The following is a 22592-nucleotide window of genomic DNA, read 5'->3' as shown; positions in this document are numbered from 1 at the left end:
TTAGATTGGAAAAAGTTAAGATCAAGTCCAAACATTAACGCAGCCCTGCTGTGTTCACCCCTAAGCCATGCACCTCAGTGCCATTCTACATGTCTTTTAAATGCCTTGCAGGATAGTGACTCAACTCCTTCCCTGGGCAGCCTATTCCAAGGCATGACAACCCTTTTCATGAAGAAATGTTTTCCTAATAGCCAATCTAAACCTCCCCTGGCACAACTGGAGGCCATTCCCTCTTATCCTGTCGCTTGTTACGTGGGAGAAGATGCTGACCCCCACCTGGATTATCTCCAAATATTCAGTTGTTGGGGGAGCAATTAACTTCTAATAAATTTGTGGTCCATGTGTCAGTTTATAAGAAACAGTAAGACTTACTTCAAATTCACTTCAAACAAGTGGTAACCATAACCGTAGCATGCAGATTTTAAGTCCTGTTTTCTCAGGGCTTGTTACATTTTTCTGGAAAAGGTAAATACTTAAAAATGTAGATTTCAAAAACATCTTAACACAAATGAAATTTAAAATTAGAAATAATGTGTCTGGGATCTACAGATAGAACTCATGGAAGGAGTAAGATCCTAAATATTATCTGCTGTCAGTAAATATGGACATGGCCACAAGTGCATAGAGATAGAGTTAAGGTTGTGACTTCCTTAAAAATGAATGCTTGCTAATGTTGCCTGTTGTTTCAGTCTGAAGACTGTTCTTCCTATTTTCTCTCTCATGCAGGTATTAGAAATGACACATCCAATAGGCAGAAATTGCCAGATATTTTATAGTAAAACACTACTTTTCCAACAAATCCCTATAGAAAAGAGGCAGAAGACCTGACATCAAGATCTTCATTTAGTACCCACAGTCAGTTCTGTCCTAGGGCACAGGTGTCTTATTGAGGCAGATGCCTTATGGGGAAAACTAATATGTGACAATATAAAGACAGCACCATAATACATTAACCAGAATAATTAGAGTACTGCTAATTTGAAGATATACCAGCTCCTGAGAGCTTTAGCCGGTGGTGTTCATATCCTTTGACATGGTTCTTTAGGATGTGATTTACACAAACGTCTGTGTACATTTGTATACCATCACAGGGCAAAGTAAATCCTGTTAAATTGAGACTAGAGGGGTAAGTTGTGGGGAAGCTAGCAATTTCTGAAAAATAGCTATGCCTGAATGAAGATACTGTGTAAGAAAGATAATTTATTAGTATCAGTCTAGATTTTAGTGAATTTAAGAATTTTGGCAAAAAGTAATAAGGTAAATATTTGAACATATGGTATTTTCTTCCAAAGTAGGTTCAGTTTGTCCTCTTTTCTGTCCTTTTATTAAAAATACTGATACACATTACCCCTAATGCTTGTCCCAAGATGACATATCAGATAACTGGTTATTTAGAGAGACTACATAGGTGATCTGGCAGAGGGTAAGCATAACACATGGTTCTAATTTTTCCCCACTGTTTTCTTTGCGCTTGTTGGCTTAATTGCTGGGGTTTTTAGGTAAATGTTTGCAAATTTTTGATAGCACTGTAATTACAAGCACTTTCTGATTTAGCATTTAAATTTCTGTAGTAAGAATTTGCCAGAATTTGCTAAGAATGTGTCTTCCTTGCTGCTTGTACAGAGGAGCCAAAGACCTCTAGTCTGACCCAGTCATAGCTGAAGCCTATGGCATAACTAAAAATAGACAAGTAAGAGCAAATAATACATAAAATACTAACAAGGTACAAAAATTTGGTTTTGGCATGTATCTGTAAGTACCTTTGGATGTTTTCATCTCCATGCATGCTTGTCATAACACACATTATGGGACTGCAAAGTCAAAGGCATTTAGTTAAGTGGGAAGGGTAATGGTATCTGAAAACTGTGAAAGCCCAACCAAAACTATCAGGCTGGCTTCAAAACCAGGGCTTTTCTTCAGTCCCTCTCAAGTTCCCACTTATCTCTATCACTTGGCACTTTGATGAGACACCTTTTTTTCATATAAAGGCTGCAGACTGAAATGCAAAGGGGGAAAATCTTGCTGCTGAGTGGGTGTAGCATAAATGGGAGCTGACATAGCTTGAATCTTTGATCATGAATTCCCATTGTGGTGTAAGCCAAACCTCCTTCCATATGCTCCCTGAAAGCACATTTCTTAGACTATGTTGTTCCACTTAAGACTTTTTTTTAAAAAAGAAGTCATGGTTGTAATATATTGACAGCATTTTCTTGTAGCTTTATGATCACCTCAGGAAGGAAGGATTATTAAATATTGCAGATGAAGCTGCACAGGTACCAGTCTCGACAGGATTAAGGGAGAGAAGGACAGAAAGTCTGACCATACACCATTACAAGGTCTTGTTTTGAAGGTAGCTCTCAAACACCGAGAAAATATTCAAGGTCATAGTTGTCAGGGAGGCAAGAAACATGAACTCACAGGTAGTTTCCTTTATATCATCAAATATTCTGAAGTATATGGAACAAAAGTACAATAGAGGAGATGGCTGAACTGGATCCATCATTTCCTCAGCTTTGTTTCAGAACCATCTGTAGTAAAATTGTCCTGATCATAGATGGTATAGGTGGCTTAATTCAGAATCTACATCATAGTAGATCTCTTTGAAAGTACACAGAACTTGGAAAGCTAAGTAAACCAAAACATGGATTTCTCAAAAACAGATTATGTGAGATAAAGCAATTTTCATTCTATTACAAAATAATTGGTTTTCTAGACATTGGAAAAAAAGTAGATGTCTCATTCTAGTGCAAGTTTTTATGGTTTCCATGAATTTTTTCCAAATGAGTGTATTGGGTTTGTGTGGCAGAGGTTTGATTGTGGGTCTGCCAGAAGTTTGCCCCATGTCTGATAGAGCCAAAGCCAGCCAAGATGGATCTGCCACAGGCCAAAGCCAAGCCCATCAGCACTGGTGGTAGCACCTCTAGGATAATGCATTTAAGAAGGGGAGAAAGCTGTGCAACAGAGATAAAAGTGAGATTGTGAGAGAGAAACAGCTCTGCAGACACCGGTGTCAGTGCAGAAGAAGGAATAGGATGCTCTCTAGGCCCCAGAGGTGAGATTCCCCTGCAGCCCGTGGTGCAGACCATGGCAAGGCAGCTGTGGCCCTGCAGCCCATGGAGGTACACAGTGGAGCAGGTTATAGAATTGTAGATGTTTTGGGTTGGAAGGGACCTTAAATATCGAGTTCAGACACCCCTGCCACAGGCAGGGAACCTTCTGATGCCTTGAGGTGGCTACCTGAAAACAGAGGCTAAACGCTGTTAAGAGAATAAAGTGGGTATTTGTTTGAAGGGCCTTCAAAGGCACACCTTGGGAGTCAAAAGCCTCTGAGGGGCTCCACCCAAGATGGACATTGAGTCATGGGGTTTTCACACTTTTATAAGTTTGGTCCATTTGCATATCAGGGTTAATTCTCCAATTACAATTTCAAGTAATGATGTAATAACCCCAAGTTTGCTCCCCCTGTCCAGAGGCTCAGTTTACATATTTCAGGGCCTGGGACAACAAGGTATCCTTGAGTTCAGGCCCAGAGAAGGTTTGTAATGTCTAACCAAAATGTGAAAACAGTAGCTAACAGGCTATATGAAGTTTCAGTGTTACACACTAGGCAGTACAGGATCTGAAAAATATAAAAGCTAAAACCTAAGGCATCACTTCCAGTAGACCAGGTTGCTCAGAGCCCTGTTCACTGTGGCTTGAATGTCTCCGAGAATGGGGCATAGACAGCTTCTCTGGGCAAGAATGACCTTCTACAACCATATCATATACATGGCTGAAGAAAGGAGAGGTGGAGGGAAGGTGTTTAAAGATTTCTTTTTTTCCTCATTATTCTACTCTGATTTGATTGGCAATAAATTAAGTCAATTTCCTCAAGCTGAGACTGTTTTGCCCATGACAGTAATTGGTGATTGATCTCTCCCTTTCTTTATCATGACCCATATTTTCCCTCATCCCATCCAGTTGAGGAGTGAGAGTGACAGCGGGCCTGGTGGGCACCCAGCATCCAGCAAAGGTCAACCCATGGCAATGAGCTAAAAAAATTTTGCCTTGATGAAATTTCTAGAAGATCTATAAAATACTGATCACACTTGAACTCAGAAAGAAGTATATGAAATTCACTGTCAAATAAAGAGGTATTAAGTATTGATCCATTCTGGTTGTAGGGGGTTTTTTTTCCCAGTATCCTTGTTAATGATTTGTATGAAGAAATATAAAATACATTTGTTAAGCTTGCAGAGGATAAAAATTTAAGAGGACTGTGTGTACTCTGAAATATATTTTTTAAATACATCACATTTTCACAATTGTACTTTGGGAAAAACTTGGATCAGTTGCAACATATCCAGAGGAAAGCAAGGAAAAATGTCAGAATCAAGAGTAAAACACCTTCCACAAGGAAAAATGGAGAGAATCATGCTTTAGAAACAGAAGTACAGATAGAAAAGAAATGTAACAGCAGTCTTCAGTTACATAAAGGATTGCTTTAAGGAAGAAGGGAACAAACTGTTCTCCAGGCCTACTAGAGATAGGACAAGAATGAGTGGCTTTAAATTATGCCAGGGGAGACCTAGGTTAGACTTTAGAAAACATCTCCTAACGATAAGGATAATTAAGCAATGAATATATTACCTAGAATGTGACAGAATCCTCTTTAGAGTTTTTTAAGGACAAAGAAAGATATCTATCTAGAATGTTTTAAATACAATTTATATGTCTTAGGGGATGGAGGGATTGAGAGGAATAGATGGAACTATTTATTGAGTTTCCTGTCTTACTTTCCAATCTTTGTATCATTCCTGTGAATTAGACCCAAGAAGGACTCAGAACACACCTGCAGTTCTATCTTCCACTCTGTCATCTGAATTGGCCAATCCGTATTGTTGAATGTTTTGACTCCAACTCAATCTGCAGAGAAAATCAAGGGTGCAGGGGATTGTGTTTAAGTTCAGGAAGCTCTATGCTGACCAAAATTTGAAACAAAATTAATATTAACATTAATAAAAACATAATAAACACAAGAATGAAAAATGAAATATACATGAGTTTGAGTGCTTGTAGTTATTGGTGGAATGTATGGCCATGCATCCCTCATAGTGTAAATTTCTTGTATGATTTTCGTCACTGTATTTTCTGGATTCATCTCAACAAGATTTGCCCAGATAAAATAAATGGTAGATATTTTCACTAAGCCTCATGTCCAAACTCCTTCAGTATTCATTGAAGAAAAAGCACCTTTAAGATAGATATCTAAGACCAAAAAATGGGGTTTTTATGGGATACATCTCTCCTTTGAAAGCTTGGATGATTAACTTAGACAACTACTCTATAAACAGCTAGAATTAAGCAACATGAATCCAGTTCTGAATATTAAATATATTGGCTTATCCTTACCAAATGGTTTATTGCTTATTCTTCACTTCTGCTGTGTGTTGGATTTATAAAAAACTTACCCTAATGTGAATTCCTTCAGTTGGAAGTAGCTTTCATAAAGTAGCTCCAGCACTGTCTGGGGCTTTTGGGATCATAACAAATCTTGGGAATGGGATTTATTCCTATTTGAAAATTAACTGGCCCTGAAAGAGAAGCAAATGAATCTGCATTTCAGTAGTGTGCAGCATATGAGCCCATATAAGCCCATCTTTGGAAAAGACCCATCGTCAGAGATGTTTTCTGTGCCTGAGGTCATAACAAATATATTGCATATGCTCTTTCCAAGTTTATTAACCTGTTAACTCGGTGATTCAGTACTGTTAGTCTGCTACCCATAGTAAAATAAAGTCTTAATATGTAAATATTGCATCCCCTTCACTGCAGAAAATTAATAATAGGTTACTGCACAAAAGTTCCAAAATGAGAATTATGACTGGGGGTGATACTGTTTGGAGCAAGCAGCTACTTCACTGTCTGTCTCCTGTCAAGACCATCAGGAATGATTGCCTGTGCTTAGAGGGTTGGAGAAATGGTTTCCCAGAATTAAAAGGCTGCTGGAAGATGAAAGTTATTGAAATTTAATTATATCACTGTAAGTGATCACTGACGTATTTTCTGGTGAAAGCAAGCAAGTAAGCAAGGGGAAAAAAAAAAAAAAAAGAGAGAGAAAAAAAGGGAAAATGTTCATTTGAGCAGAAAAAATAAGTCAAGATGGTGCTCCTCTATCTCTTCAGTTTATCCTGAACGTGCTGAAGAGATTTAGATACCAGATTTTACCTTTTATTTAAATTGAAATAAATGGAATTAAATCATTGCCTGCTGAAATGAAATTGGTTAGGGGAAAGCCTAGATGAAGACAAAAAAGCGTGAAAGGCAACTGAAATTGTAAAATCAAAAAGATTTCTCATGATTTCAGCTACTTGGCTGGAGGAAGGTTGTGTATAGGCTCCAATTACAGCAATGTTGCAGTGAGTAGGAGAAATCCTAGACTACAAAATTGCCCATTTTACACACTTTTGCCCCCAGGAAGATACCTGACTCTGAAGAAGTATTAATGTCTCTACAGCACCAGGTGCACATATGCTATTATTTTTCTATGGCTGATGCATTTTTTGATGAAAAAATGCCAGTATGTTGTGGAATGAGGAAAGAAGGCTTAAAAAATCTGAGATTTTGTTTGTAATGTATTTAACTGTAGTATCAACCCCAATACATAGATGTCTTGCAGTAGGGATCTCCAGCTTTGATTTTATAGGAAACAAATAGAATAACTTCTCATTTTCATGTTTGGGGAGGGGGAGTGGTTCATGGGGTTTTTTCCCAACATTATGAGTGTGTGTTATCTTTTGGGGAAAAAAAATTGAAAATAGCAGTATGGTAGTTCATCACAATTCCACCTGTCCAGAGAACAGAAAAGCAAGGAGAGAAGAGATGAAGAAAACAAAATCTTTGCAGGCTTGCCCTCTCTCTGTTTTGGTTCCAGGATATTGAGGTGGAATTGGTACTATTGGTCCTTAAGCAGCTGTTAATAGTATCTACATTTAAGCAGTGACCTACAAAAATCAGTTGGTAGACTTCTCATAGCAGGTCATTTGGGTAAAATTCCCCAGAATACAGTCCCATAAAGAGGAAAAAGAAGTCCTTCTTGCATATAATGTCTTTGCATTTGGGGAAGACTTCAGCTGTGCTTTCAAGGAAGTTCTGTTGGTGTTCTATTTTGTTCATAGATTTGCAAATTAAAAAAAAAAAAAAAAAAAAAAAAAAAAAAAGGCAGGATCCATGAAGGACCAGGAACTTCTTGATACAAATTTCCAGGCTTCAAAGTTATGCTTGGACACGACCATTTGTCTTTTTTAATAAATGAGTTATCTGCATTTCAAGGTTGAATTAGTTGATGAGGAAGGGTTACTATAAAAATTTGTGAGAGAACTTAGCTTACTTTTGTATATTGGCATAGTCCTAAACATTTTCTTAAAAAAGTTGTTTACAAAAACATGGATTGTGCAGCTCAGCTGATATGAGCTAGCCTAGGGATTTTTTGGTTTGCTTTCATGCAACAAATAGTATTTCGCAATAAATGGGAGGGAATGTATTCCAGAAAATTAATCATTCATCTGTCTGTAGCATAACTGAGGATAAACAGCAGGTAAACAGAAAATAAGTACCTTTTAGATGACAGCTATAATATTCATGTCTGCTGTCTTTACTTGGGCAAACATCTTTCTAAAGATTAGGAATTTTTCTTGAATAGAAATGCAGCATTCAGTTTCTGAGAACTATCCCAGGTTGGTTTCAGAGGTTTTTGCCTTATAAAATGTTTGCAGAAACCAATTTTTTTCCCCTGTCAGCTGTAGCCAATTATTTTGGACAAATAAGCATTCTCCACAGCATGTCTAATTTTTATGCCAACTGAGCCTGTGAATGCCTTTATTCATTCTGTGTAAACTTCATCCTTGTCAGTCTGGTATATTAGAAATTGTTCCTGCACACTGAATAGATGACCATACCACTGATTACTTGCATAGGGATTCTGAACCCTTCTGATGGAGGTTATTGCACCATACCCACTTATTGCTGTTTAGTTGTGTTGTGCCTATATGTGAAAACCCACATCTAAGTGCCAGCTACTGACAAGAAGCCTCAGAAGCTTCAAATACCTAAATGAAGGCAGTTGCTAATGAAATGTGGCAAGTGAAACCTTGATCCAAGATAGAAGAAAAGGTTTTCTATGTGTTTGTCTGATATTTGTCATGCTTCATGCTGGGATAAATTACCAGTTTGATCAAAATACATCTTAGTTAAGTTGTCCAAGTGAAATAAGAAAGGAAAGAGGGGATGTCAATTGCTGCTTCAAACACCATTCATTCTGAATCAAAGAAAATGTTAATTAGTGTCACGAAGCTGAATTAAGTAAATGTTGACTGCCTTGGTAGCAAAGATCAAGTCAAATTTACAATGTAAGTGAAGCAGGAACCCCTGTAACATTGGAGTGGTTTTAATATACGTCTATATATGGAAATGAATAGGAAATGAAGCAAGAAATACAATGTTTGGGAAAGAATCCCATCATGATTTGCAGAGATAATTACAGACAAAAAGGAGATTGAATATAGCAACAGGAAAAGCAGAATAATTATGCAGCAATTAACAGGAAAGCTGATGGTTCTTTGAAAAAAATAACAGTCATCGGGTTAAAAATATATGCTGAGTAGAGAAATGTTTTAATACTCAATATATTGAGTATTTGAATTCATTTCCTGCAATAAAATACTGTTTCATAAAATAAATGTCTCATTTATGCTATAAAATATGTTCTGCATTTTATGTATTTATTATAATTGTTAGTATTTTTATCTAAAATATGTCATCTGAATTGGAGGGAAAAAATCTAATAAATGTTCATTTTGGAGTGCTGGTGCGTAATGTCATAATGATAAGAAAATTCACAATTTTAAGTTAATATTTCAAAGACTGCAAATGTTATAGGAGCCAGTAGATAAATAACTACTCATAGGTTTGCAAGAAAGTCAGGTTCTCATGTGTCCTAAAAACTTCATATTGCCATGATACTATCGTCTACTTTTATTTGACCGGAGGCAAACTCAGATTTCTGTTGTGTTGTAGGTCTTCTACTAAATAGTTAGTTAGGAACCACACACTCAAAAGTGCTCTTTCTGAAATGTAACTTACAAAGATTCCTCTTGAAGTCTGTGGGAATAGCTCATAGTTCTTCTACAGGGAATCTGTCATGCAGTGGCATTTTTAAGTGCATTAAAATGACTCCTGGGGGTCATTGCACTCTGGCATGGGATCCTCTTGTTGAAGAGGGGAAGAGGCTACCCCTGGGCAGCCACATCACTAAGAAAAAATTTTAAGAGGTTAAATCTTTCATTTAAAGCTAGTGGGGAAAATTCTGCCAGATAATGAGTTAAAAGCCACAATACTTCCTGTTGTGGTTCTAAACAGAAGGACCTTCTCTGAATTGTGTCATTTGTATGAGCATGTTATTGAGAAACATACCTGTTCTTCTGTTCTTTTTGTCTTTTTTAAACATTAACTCTGGGTGTGAGGTGTACAATCTTCATTTCTTTAAACAAATTCCCGACTTACTATGGATGAAAAGTAAAATAATACATGCTTTCTGCTTCAGGAGTTGGTTAGGCAAGTCAAGATGAGGCTTGCAAGCTGTCCTAAGCCATGTCATAAGCTCCCCTGCTGCCTCTGTACTGCACATCCCCAGTGAGAAATTAAACAAGAGCGGGAAGAAGGTGAGGGGATGGTGGGCCAGGGCAGCCTGAGACTGCAGGCAGAGAGCCTGCCCTGCAGGTCCAGGGGGAGACCTCTGACAGGACACTGCCTTTCCCATCTGTGAATGGCCTCAAAGACAACACGGGCGGCATCAAATAGTGGTACAGATAAAGAGCAATAATCCTGCCAGTAGTAACAGTTAATGCTTCTCTGGTGCCCTTCATTCATTGACCTCTAATCTCTTTACATACATTGATTCAAGCTATATGGAAGCTCTGTAACAGTTTAATATAATTTCTATTCATACTGGCATATAAATGTGTTGTATAATTAAATGAAACAAAGACTTCTTCCTAGGAAGCATTAAAAGCTGCTTTTAATGCTAGGAAGCATTAAAAGCATTAAAAGTGTTGTTATTAAACCAACCCAAACTGAAGCATTTGAATGCTTTTGTGGTATGCAAATGCTTCCTCTGAATGAGTGGGCTCAGATTTTTCCTTTGCTGTGGTGAAATGCCCAGATACGGAAACTTTACAAAACTAATCTGAGAAGCTGAATCTGATGCTTGAGTGGAAGAGTTTGTTTGTATGAATCGTATGGCGATTCTCCATAATGCTCACTCCCAGCATTCTGATCACAGCCATTGCAGGTTTTGTTAATTGCCTACTGTGTGCAGATCATGACAAGCAGCATAGGTAGGGATACAAATATTGTCTTACTCCCTTCCCCGCAGGAACAAATGTTGAGAGACCTAATATTGATTGAGGACAATTCCTATTCGAAAAACGCAATGATTGTGTTACTAGTGTATTGTATCCTTCTCTTTTAGGTTATTCAATACTTCAAGCAATTATGGAAAAAGCAGGACAAAATAGTTGGCAAGTCAGTGCCATCTGTGTGGAGAATTTTAACGATGCCAGCTACAGGCGGCTTTTAGAAGATCTGGACCGAAGGCAAGAAAAGAAATTTGTAATAGACTGTGAAATAGAGAGGCTTCAGAATCTCTTAGAACAGGTAACACCTGCTTTTAACATTACTGTAAACACATTACTGAAACTCCAGATAAGATTGCATTTTGTTTATTTTCTCAATGGAAATGAAACTGATTTTTTTTTTTAGTTTTTTTTTTTTACTTCATGGGCCTGTATTTGTTTGTCCACTTGCCTGTTCCATTTTCTTTTCATATACAATACTTCTCTTAGCAGCTGGCATGTCAGGGCAGAGAGCCCCTCCTTTTCTCCTCAGGAGCTTGGTGGTGAAAGGTGCCAGCAGTCAGGGCAGCTGCACGTTTGGTCCCACTTTCCAGCACCTCCATGCCTGATACCTCCTGCATCAGGGTCAGAGGGCTGGTGGAACAATATGGTGTTGCAGAATTGCCAGTGTGCTCTTAGTCTGTACCTTCATGGGGGTAATGCTGTGTTTTGTTTGAGAGAAAAAAATATCATGTCTAAGTCCTTTATTCTTTATATTTGCCAAGTGCCATAGGTCATGTATTTCTAACCATAAAAAGCCTCAAAATAATTGTTACAAATATATAAACTGCTAGTTTTAGCGCCTTAGCAGGGTGTTTAGGAGCATGAAGAGCAATAGAATAAAAGTGCTATTGGACTGGGAAGAGAGGTCAGGTTCTTCCATCAGTTATTCATGGAAACATGCTACTGGGGAAAGAAAATACTGAGTCAGACAGACTGGCTTGAACTGGGTAGTATCGCTACCAGCGTGCAAAGTGAATATCGAGCCCTGCAGCTCTGAAGTGGCAAATCTACCTCTATATAGTGTTTATGTGTAAGCCCTTCCTGAAATGATGGAAAAAATTAAATGATGCTTTGAAAGAAAAATTTTGTCAAATAACAGGAAAATAACTTACAGTTAACTATCTGCTTCTCTTAGGATCCCGCATATTACATTGCTGTGGTGCAAGTTCACTGTTCGGTGCCTCCTGCTGCTGCAGGAATTGCAGGGAATGAATGCCATCTGCTGGTGCTAGACCCTCTGCCACCATTCAGCTTCTCTTGGTTAACGTATTAGAGAACTTTGAAGATTTTGTTGCAAAACCATTCATGATGCATCTGCCTCTGAAGTCACTGAAAAATGAAATGTCATTTTTGATACAGGAATTCATAAAATAGTACTCATAAATGCATAAAATAGTACTCAATGTCATATATACATCAATTTTGCTTTCACTGGCAGAAAGTAAAGAGGGAAACTGAGAATGAATAGTGTGGCTGATGTAACAAGGACTTTGACTATTGCCAAGAAAAGAACAGACAATGCTGTGTTTCTACAGATAGCTCATTTGGCCATTATATTCTTCTTTATTCTGAACGCCGTTATGTTTTAACGGATACTTTCTATGGCTTCTAAGGAAATCGTCCCCCAGTTCAGCCTACATTATAGTAAAGCAGAACATCTATGTGGGGGTCTTCTAAATTACATTCAGAAAAACAATTTCTCCCTCAGCTCAGTGTGTGCACATGATGGTACCTGATTTCTTTTAAATGGCGTGAAAATGTGACATAGAAAAAGTACATTCTGTTACCACAAGTCTTGAAGTACACCACCACCCTGCGTAGGTGATCCTGCTGGCTATCCACTCAGTTTCAAAGGAAAATGAAGTCACTGAGTACATGTTTGGATCTCAGTGATCTCACGTGTACATTTTACTTGCATCCAGGAGCTGCTACTTATTTTTCTTCTAGATCAGCACTTGCATAGTGAGCTCGTACAGGTCTGGATTTTGCATAGGTAGTTAATGCAGGCATGCTAAAAAATAAAAATGGAGTGTGTGGGCACAACAGACTGAATGACATGGTGAGTTTGTCTCACACCTCTACAGGACAAGCCTGAAAGCTAATTGAGCTGTTTTTTCATTAACTGCACAGGGAGACTTGAGGGTAGGAGTTAACACCTAACATGCAGCATACTTGTATCACTTTTAGGAAGTGATTTATCTGGCTACTGTCTAATTTTGGGTAGGATAAATTTTACCTAGGAGATGAGCTTTTTTGTACTTGTGCTTATGCTTATTTGCTCCTAAGTGTAAAATCTTTGTCCTAAATCTGTGCTAGTGAAGTGAAAGAAACTGGCTTGTGGGCTTACAGATTTTTTTTTCTTCTCTCAGTAGTTACTGTCTATGTATATAACATATACATACTTATATTTGCATGACCTAATTAAATTGGAAGTCATATATCATGTGAATTCACTTCTTCCCCGATATGTCTGGAGATTCTCTCCATCTTTCTACGGAGCAGTCACTGTAAAAGCAGGAATGGCATTACAGCCAGGCTCGAGAAAGTGTGCAGAGAAGCTCCAGCTTTACTCTCCATTCTGAAGGTCCTCATCTTCCTAGACAGGCTGACCTACAAATGGGCCTGAGGTGCTGGTTTGGGGTTCCAATATGACCTTCAAAGACCAAATGCTGCTTTAAGGATGGGCAGTTAGAAGCAGTCTCAGACACAGAAACATTTAGTTTTCAAAAAATAGGAAGGAAGAAATTAGCAAAAATAAATTAGCCCAATGTAGAAAATGAAAAATAATAACCATTTTCAAATATCAGCCATTGACTTTTTCCCTTTGCTTGAGGGCTTTAATAACCTGTAGCAGACAGGTAAGGTGGCTTCACAGATGGACTAAAAGTTGGCATGTTCTTCCCTGCATACACAGAGGAATTGATTAAGCTTCAGTGAGTCTAATTAACTCAACTTCTTTCCTGCCTAGTTCTCCTGTAATTGAGAGCCTAAGTTGTGACTATACTGTAATACTTTGCAATGTACAAGTAAATGTTCTGCAGAACATTTAGGAAAAGTAATTAAATCTCAGTAATGAGACCATAACTCAAAGTGCTTTGCCCTTAAATCTACGCTAATGAAGAGAGGGAAGCTGGCTTGTGGGCTTGTGGGTTTCTTCTCAATTGACCGCCCATGTACATACACGTTCACACTTCTCACGACTGCGTACCTCAAGCAGTGAAGTCTGGGCACTTTTTCACTGGCTGTGTTGTAGAAGTGAGCTTGAGTGCTCCTCCCCTGCCTATACCTGCTGCCCACTTTCTGACCTGGTAGTTTCTGCTTGCTGCCCTCTTCACCTGCTAGCGGAGAAAAACAGCACCTTGCTATTTCCTCACTTCTTCTACAACTTTATTGGCACCATCTCCTGTTTCCTTTTGTCTCCTGTATTTCTTAGTTTATTAGTTTTTCTCTTTTTTTTTCTCCTCTCCATGTACCTTGGTGTGTGTGTAGAAGCTACCCCCACACTCTGTACCTGAGACTTGTCTTCACAGAAAGCTTCTCTCCTGGAACCCAGTGAGGTATCTGAATTCCAGACTCCCCCCGTGCACAACGCAGGATGTGCATTTTTTATCATGAGGTCTTCCTTTTAGGTTTCATGTAGCTGTGACATTTTGGGCAGTGCCAAGTCTGTATTTCTTTTTATAGTGAAATACAGAGAAATGCAGTTTCATTTTCAGATTTCCTTTCTAGAAAGGGACAGTAGGGCTGGCATTACATTAAATCCAGAAGATGGATTCAGCCTGCACTCAAGGGTTTATATCTGGTTTGCTTGGATTGCTCCCTCTTGTCTTCATCTCAGCAAAGGTTTCAGACTTTCCCTCTCTAAGATATGCCAAGACTGTGATGGTTTTCTTATTAAAGCTCTGCTGCTCTTCTTCGGTCATGTTCACCCACACAAGACTGAATTGGAGGTATTTGGGGATTATTGGAAACATTTTGCATGGGTTTGGTGTTAGTGCCAGTTGGCATGGCTCAAAGCCCTGTTTAAACAAAAAACTGAAGCAAGGCATCCATTTCTGCGCACATCAAAGAGTTGTTCCCTCTATGATCAGTAAGAGAGACAGTGTCTTCAGCCTGAGTCAGCAGATCTCCACCTACACTTACTAACGTGCTGTAACTTAAACCTACCAAGATAATTTTAGCTCCTTTTCATCCTTTATTCTCAGGGTGGTGAAAGAACACCTTACCTTCTTAACAGCTTACAACAGCCATAACCAGGAAAACCTTTTTGTTACTGGAAGTGAAACTCATCCTTTACATTCCTCTGGCAGACCTTACCATCCTGCAGTCCCAGGCTCCGAAAGACACCACACAAACACCAAGACTATTGCCAGAAGTGTTTTGTTTACTTTCCCACTTTAAGCAATGCACATGATTTGTCTTTGGGAAGGGGAAGCAGGCCTGCACCCATTTTAATTGACCAGTGTAGTCGTGGTGTGTGGCTGGGGGAGGTGTGGCTCTTGGCATGGACTGCTCCCTCCCCGTGCCCCTCGTACTTGGGGCAGACCCACAGTCTTTAACACAAGGGGGTTCAATACTTGGCATGACCACTGCTGCTCCCCTGCAGAAATAACCCAAAACCAGTGTGTTTCACTGCTGAGCAGGAGCCGCAAAAGCAGTAAAAATAAGACAGAAAGTGTCTCTGTCAATGGCAGGGGGGTTGGAACTCAATAATCTTTAAGGTTCCTTCCAATTAAGACAATTCTAGGATTCCATGATCTTATGAAGATCTATTCCATGTCAGCTTTCCACACAGCTTTCAGAAAGTGTGTTTCCATTTTGGAGAAAGCACATGTGTGCTTAGTGGTTATAGAAAACTTTTTTATGCTTAACAGAATGTGTTCTAGAACCTTGTAAGTGATCTAAATCTGATTCGGGTCTCCCCAGTTTATTTACGTGGCCCTTTGTTTCATCTGTTCATACACAGCCATAAAAAAAATGTGCAACAAGTTTTTAATTCAAAACATAAAACCTTTATTTATGTTGCATAAGTGACTAGAGACAGAGGCAAAGCCCCATTTTCCTAAAGGCATGAAATTAGGGATTGTTTTTACCATTATCTTTACAGATTACTAGGACAAGACAGAGAAAGGGAGTTAAAACAAAGACACAGAAAAATAAAATTATATCTGCATAGTTTAATGTAACAGCTATAGCTTATATAGCAGAATGCATTTCTAGTGATTCATTTTCTGTCAAGGACCGTTATGTCCTTGTTTACCGACATCCCTTTTTTTCACGGCACTTTCAGCAGGTGGTCTTTTAAAAGCACAAAAATATTCTGTTAGAATGAAAGGATGAAAGTCAGTGAAAGGGATGGAAAATTCTCTGCTTCTGGGTCTCTTCTTTACAAGCTGTGTTCCTAAAGTGCTGCCATGAATTTAATACAAAGAACTTTCTGCTTAAGATGAAACGAATGCTTGAAGCCCATTGTAACATCATTTCCATTTCCTTCCAACTAATCCACTAACACTGGCAGCAAGCTGTACAGCATCTGAGCAGTCCAGGCCAAAGGAGTCATTTGCCACATACGGCACAGCAAGAAACACACAACTGTTCATTGAGAGTTTTGCTTCTTTTCTTACCCCTTCTTTTCGTTTTATTTTTCTTCCTGCCTTTTAAAAATAGTGTATCTGTTTGCATTTTTTCTCATTCAGTGAAAATCAGAAGTCAAGTCAGCCTGGGGCTGAAGGGTATACCTACTAAAATTAGAAAATTATTACTTTAAACTGATATGTATTTAATACTGAGTTTCTATCTGAAATGCAGAATCCATGTTTCAAAATAAATATGCCAACAAATTATTTATTACTGAGAAAGCTCAAACAAAACTAATCCACACACCTGTTTAAGCTGAAGTTATGAAACCCCAAGACAGGCTTCCCAATCTAACAAAGTGGTTATTTTTTAATTTTTTCCCCTACAGAATTTTATTCACATTAGTATTTATTTATTGATTGATTTGTATAAGTACAATCTGAAACAATCGAGAAACTACATATACCAGATGGAAACAGTGTTCAGAAGTACTAAAACAAGTGATAACCCTTTGGTTTTTCATGGGCTCTGTTTTTCTCCTAGACCACCACTTCCACAAACACCATAAAAGTTTTCTTCCCAGAAGTGTACTGAGCAAGAAGGCAATGGCAATTACTATGGCAAATCAAGAAATGTGTGGAAGGTGTCAGTACCCGTGACCCTGACTAGGAGCTGTCAGACAGGAGGTGTAGTGTCCTGGTGCTTCCTGTCCTTTCGGTGGCTAAAACAGATGGATCTCTGTTCTCCACCCAGTAGCCCATATTAATAAGAACTGTACAGACTTAATGCCTTAGATGTCTTAGACAATGTCTTAAAGATATTGTCTTCCTTTCAAATATAACTGAAATTGCCTAATGTGTTAAAAAATATTTTACTGGAAAATTGATAAACAGACCCAGAGACAGCTCAGTAGCAGAAAAGTTATTTCCTTAGGAAAGATGACTGAAAATGTATAGCAAAACACACACATTTAAAGAAATGTCCTGGCACTCTCTCCTAAGATACTTTACCTTCAGTAAATATATGTCACAGATTTCTTTCATTATTTCTTTGCTATTTTACAAGCAATGATGAAGTGCAATAAAACAGAGATATCGTGGTCAGATTTGAAGAATATCACAGAAAATAATTTTGAAGATTTTGGTGAAAACATACTTTATTTGCTCAGCCACTGTATTTGTTCTTTTTACTTCTTCAGAGACTAATAACCCTTGCTATTGGAGAAGCAGACTGTCATTTTCTCAGCCATAGCTGAGATCTCACAGTTATTTCTTCTAGTTTGTTCAGTGCTCAGAAATGTGTTCAGGTACACAATGCAGTCAATACTCCAAACAGATTTGATAATTACAATGAAAATTGTAAGCTAAGAGTCATTTAGATGATGAGGGGTAGGGTTATTAACTATAAATATTTCAGCCCTTTTCTTCTGGTCTCTGAATATTTTTTCCTTTTTGCTGTTAATATGTACCAAAAAGACACGTAAAATGATGTAAGGAAGCTTTCAAAACCATGAAGTGCTGAAATTGAAAATTAACAGTTTTGTTCCCCTGTCCCTTTTTTGCTAGAATTCTCATTGTCAGCTCGTATTAAGCACTGCAGAGCAAATAAGGCACCAAAAAAATAAAAAAATAAAAAAATAAAAAATAAAAATAAAAAGACTGGACTCCTGGAGCTCTGAGATTTGCTTTCAGACACATTTTGGAACTGGTTTTGAAATTCAGACTGTGACATACTGACATGAATAGTTCTATTCCATAAATTTAGTAAGAGAATAATTGGGATTGGAAGTCACCTCTCAAGATCACTCCTGCTGGTCAAGGGGGCAGCCTTAGATCAGGTTACTCATTCGGTCAAATTTTGAATGCTCCAAGGATAGAGATCCCACAACACTTTTATTTCCTGTTTCACTACTTGACTACCTCATAGAAAAAAATGAATTCCTCATATCTATCTGGAATTTTGTGTGTTGCAACCTGTGTCCTTTGCCTTTTGTCCTATTGTTGTACCCCTTGAGGGACAGTCAGGTACCCTCTTCCCTACACCATCCCATTGGGTATTTATAGGTATTGCTAAGATCAGCCTGAGCTTTTTGTTCTCCAGGCTGGTCCAGTCACAGCTCTCTCAGCTTCTCCTCATATGACAGATGCTTCAATACCCTTTGTGGTGTTTCTCTGGACCTGTTTCAGTATGTCCATGTCTCTTTCGTACTGGGGAGCCCAGCAGAGCTGAGCAGAGGGGCAGGATCACCTCCCCTGACCTGCTGGCAGTGCAGTCCAAGAGGCTGTTGGCTTTCTCTGCCATGAGGGTTCATGACTGGCCCATGGTAGACTCAAACCAGAAGCCCAGGAGCCTTCTGGCAAAGCCTCTTCCTACCCGGTGTGCACCCAGCCTGTCCTGCTGTGCTTGGTGAGTCAGGCTGAGAGTCAGGCCAAGAAATAAGGCACAGATGTACACAGAAGAGCTCCTTTGATTTGCAGTACTCTCTTTACACACCTATAGGCAGCTCTTGAGATAGAAATACCTTATGAGTGAGTGAACTGTGTATCATCTTGTATTGAATCTTGCAAACCCATAATGTGCTTGCATCAGAATGAATACTGGGGTGATCAGATCAACCTCATGCTACATTGTGTGACCACATCTAAAAAGTTCTTCACTAAGCCAGGCAGGTGCTTCTCCAGCATTTTGGTTTCTAATTCTCTGCTATTGAGTACACTGTTACTTCTTCCTTATTTCTAATAGCCCTCTCAGGAAGATTTTTACCAGAAATTCAGTTCAGTTGTGTCTCCATAATGACCTTCATGTGAAGCTCAGCAAAGCAAGCTGAAAACACAAGCTAACTGTAATTGCATTTTCCTAGGACCTTTATGTATACTTCTTTCTGAAAGAGAATATTGCTACTTCTAATTTCTGTCTTCTAGGGCTTTTCATATGCAGTAACATGACAGTGTGTGTTTCTATTTATACAAACAGATATGTCCATAAACACATCCACATGATGAGGACTATATTCAGAAAATAAATGTTTCTCCTTTCTGCATGAGTGGCAATGGATTTCCTTTCTTCTTCCATCTGTAGCAGTCCGTCCTCTCCCACTGTCTCCATCTGACAAAGTTGAAACCTCAGCATTCTGTGTGTTCAAAGCCTTCCAATGTCCACTGGGAACAGCATTTTCTTCTGAATTTTGCATAGTGAATCAGTTTTGCTGTCAGAGATCATCAGTCTAGCTCCTGGTGTACCAGATAGGCTGATCCAGTGTATTTTTTTCTTCACCTTGCTCTTGCCAGCCCATAAGAATTAAATAGGATGTTTCCCAGCAGATGAGGACTTTTCTCAGCTCTGTCAGTGCTCTGTGTCATCAAGATCAAGCCTCACTGCTCATCCAGGGCTTATTTGCCTTTAAACAGAGAGGTGAAAACTGTTATGGAGCATCTGGCACAGATTTAACACTTCAATGTGCACAGCTGAACTAGTATATAATAATAAAAGGAATTACATTGTCCTGTGTAATATTAAAATTTACACATGGATGTGAAGTTGTCACAAAGTACTAGTGTCATTAATCTTGTAAAAATTGCAAGCCAATAAACTAATTAATAACAGCTAACAATTGTTATTAATAAGCTTGATAGGGAAGTAGCTGCTCAGTGTCTTGAATGCTGTTCACAGTTGTCTAACTCAGTTGTTGAATGTGTTGCTTGACATCACTGACACCTCAGTCTTAAAGGGTCTTGAGATATGTTGCTGAGAAATATCATGTATGTGTTTGCACTGAAAACAAAATCTCTCTGAAAGGTAAAGTGGAGCAGGTTGTCACAGCAAGAATTAGTAGCAGTAGTAGTAGTAGCAGTAGTTAGTATTACCATCAAAATGAAAGCAAATAAATGTGTGTGCAGAGAAAAAGTACAGAAGATGACATATTCCCCTGCTTCTTGATCTCCTCTTATTTTGTCACAGGAGTGCTAAACTTGAAAAAGTAATCTTTGACTGCTGAACTTCTCAAAATTGATCAAATTGTAAATTTGGCTGGTTTTAAAAACATTTGTTTTCTCATCTTAGTTTCCAGTGTGTCTACTAACTGAAGATAGCACTTGGCATTTTTGCAAATCATATTTAGATTACTAGCATACTTTATTTAAGATAATAATAAATTAAAACATGATACTTTGCGATAAATTGCAGCATAATACAGGAAGGCAAAAATTACCCAGACACGTGAGTTACACAGAGTACTAGCTCAAACATTCCTGCAGAGTTTTTTCTGCTTCCCTGTTTTTTGTGAGCACAGAGGTGTGTTGGCACAAAGGATCACTAGCACAACACAGATGAGTATTTATCAGGAGACAGCACGGCTTTTACATGTAGTTTAATGGCATAATGTAGATTTCTTTATCTCTTGTTTCAGAAATAGCATGGGATGTCTGCAGTTTTCCCCCTTTGTCAATTAGATTTGCATGAATAAAAGGCAGGTTTAGTTCTGCTCCCACAGAACCACAGGAGCAAATCATTAGCCAAAGAATTTGGTGTGTGCACAGCACACAATAGTGTGGGCTGGCAGCAGCACTGTTAGACTTGGTACCACTTCAGGGACATAGCAACAACTCTCTGTGTATCTCAGTCCCAGAGGAAATGGAAGATTCATTAAGTGCCTTTTCTTCATCATTCTTTACTCTCCATGGCTTTTTTTCCCTAGAGGTCTATGGAGTTGCTTCTAAGCAACACTGTAATGTCAATACAAACTGATAGTTCTTCTCCTTGAAGGAGCCTGCCGCCAGCACTGCCACCAGCAGTTTCCTCACCCTGCAGAGCCAGGAGGAGCTCTGGATAGGCTCATTTCTGTGAGGAAGCTGGGATTTTGCATACAGTATTTGTCCCACATTGCACAGTAATAAGAAAGCATTTTGTTATTGCGGCACACAACGGATGAGGTTTGGACATGAGAAATAGGGTATTTCAGTTTCTGAAAGAGCAAATAGGCAGTAGGAGACAGAGGATGAATATGAATGCATCAAAGGATTTGTGAAGTGATCTTCTTCTTACACCCTTCATCTCTTTACTTGCTTCCTTTTTCCTTACAAGTCTGCATATCCTATTTAGGATAGGAGTAGGCTTTGAATGCAAACAACTTTAGCAGCAGAAGGAAGCAACTAGCCATGCTCAGGGCACTGGTAAATGACCTTTGAGCCACCTCTCCAGGTTTTCTTCCCCAGCAGCTTCCTGCACTGCACAGGGCTCTCTGCTTTGCCAGCTGGTGGTGAACATGGGGTCTGTGTGGGAAGCATTGTTCTCTGCCCAGGCGTGTGAGGGGCGTGTGTGCATACCCCTGTTCTGGCTCAGCACCTGCCTTCACAAGAGAGAAAAAGCCACATCCGCTTTGTTTTTTGCCTTCTTTAGCCTCCTCTCTAGTGGCTGTCCACCCTTTCCCCAATAAGAATGCCCTTTTCTGAGCACTAGTTGTTAAAATTAGGCTTGTTTCTCATTTGCTTTTTTTATGGCTTTGTGAAAGATTTATCCTGGCTTCAGATATTGTATAAAATCCCACTTCAGTTGTGGTTTATATCATCACCTTTTCTGCTGCAATATTTCAGCTCAGGTCTCAATCTTCTGTCTTTAACAAGTCTCCACACTTTTTATATTGTGTTAGACTGACTTCATTTTATTGCAGGTGTTCTTTTTCTTAAGGCAGTGGATTGTGACACAATAGCAAAGCGGAAAGCCTTTGTTAAAGTCCAATTGGTAATGCACAGCTATCACCCTTTGAAGAGATTTAACTGAAAATAAGTCCTTTTCACTCCAGCTGTACTGACCTCCATCTTCTAGAAATCATAACAAGGGACATTTCATTCTATAGAAGTTAAGCATTCTTCTAAAATAATTTATGTGCAATATCCATTTCACAGTAGTAGAGCACAGAGGATGACTTGGGGCCAGGTTCCCTGTTCAGATGCTGATGCAAGTGTGCGAATGGTTTTATCAAAGTCAGTGACCTTGCTACTCACAGAAAAAAAAAAGAAAATAATCAAAGCAGACACTGGTAGCCCTTCTTTTCAATAGTAGAACAGTTTCTGAATTTCCTAGACTAGGCTATTGTTCAGCTAAATGGAAAGAACAGTATCGTATGATAAAGTCACAAGGTTCAGATTTGTGTCAAAAGCCTGAGTTGGATCTCACTGGCCCTGCTTTTACCAAACTTTAAACTCAGTGGTGTAATTCTAGTTACTTTTGATTACCACAGGAATTCTGAAATCAGAATAGGGCATTTTCATAATTGTGTTATAGTAAATCAACAACTAAAAATTATCATAATGCACTGCTCTTTTTAGTTTCTTACATGTCAATGCATTTTATAATGTGATTAGATCCTAATGCTGATTTAGGTTTTTTTTGAAGTTCACCTTTCTGCAGACACTTACATATGCAGTAATATTTGGGAAAAAAAAACCAAAATTGTGTTAGATTCTGAAATAAACTTGATAGCCTGATGGCCTTAATATCTCACCTTTTTTTGATTCTGTTCTGTTTCATTTACAGAAATTAGGTATTCACTTATAGTGGGACTACAGGGTAATATATGGAATGACT

General features: G+C 38.7%; 1 protein-coding gene across 3 annotated transcripts in view; it reads left to right on the top strand.

Annotated features, from left to right (window-relative positions):
- The window catches only part of GRIA4 (glutamate ionotropic receptor AMPA type subunit 4), a 219543-nt gene that overhangs the window by 118327 nt on the left and 78624 nt on the right, over positions 1-22592 (top strand). For all 3 annotated transcript variants that reach the window (XM_069014697.1, XM_069014706.1, XM_069014717.1), the window contains exon 4: positions 10508-10692. In XM_069014697.1, the coding sequence (XP_068870798.1) occupies positions 10508-10692 (185 nt within the window). The remainder of the gene's footprint in view (positions 1-10507; positions 10693-22592) is intronic.

This window comes from Aphelocoma coerulescens, chromosome 1, assembly GCF_041296385.1.
Source record: "Aphelocoma coerulescens isolate FSJ_1873_10779 chromosome 1, UR_Acoe_1.0, whole genome shotgun sequence".
Lineage (NCBI taxonomy): Eukaryota > Metazoa > Chordata > Aves > Passeriformes > Corvidae > Aphelocoma > Aphelocoma coerulescens.
Note: the sequence above shows the minus strand (reverse complement) of the source record. Positions and strands in the feature narration are given on the sequence as shown.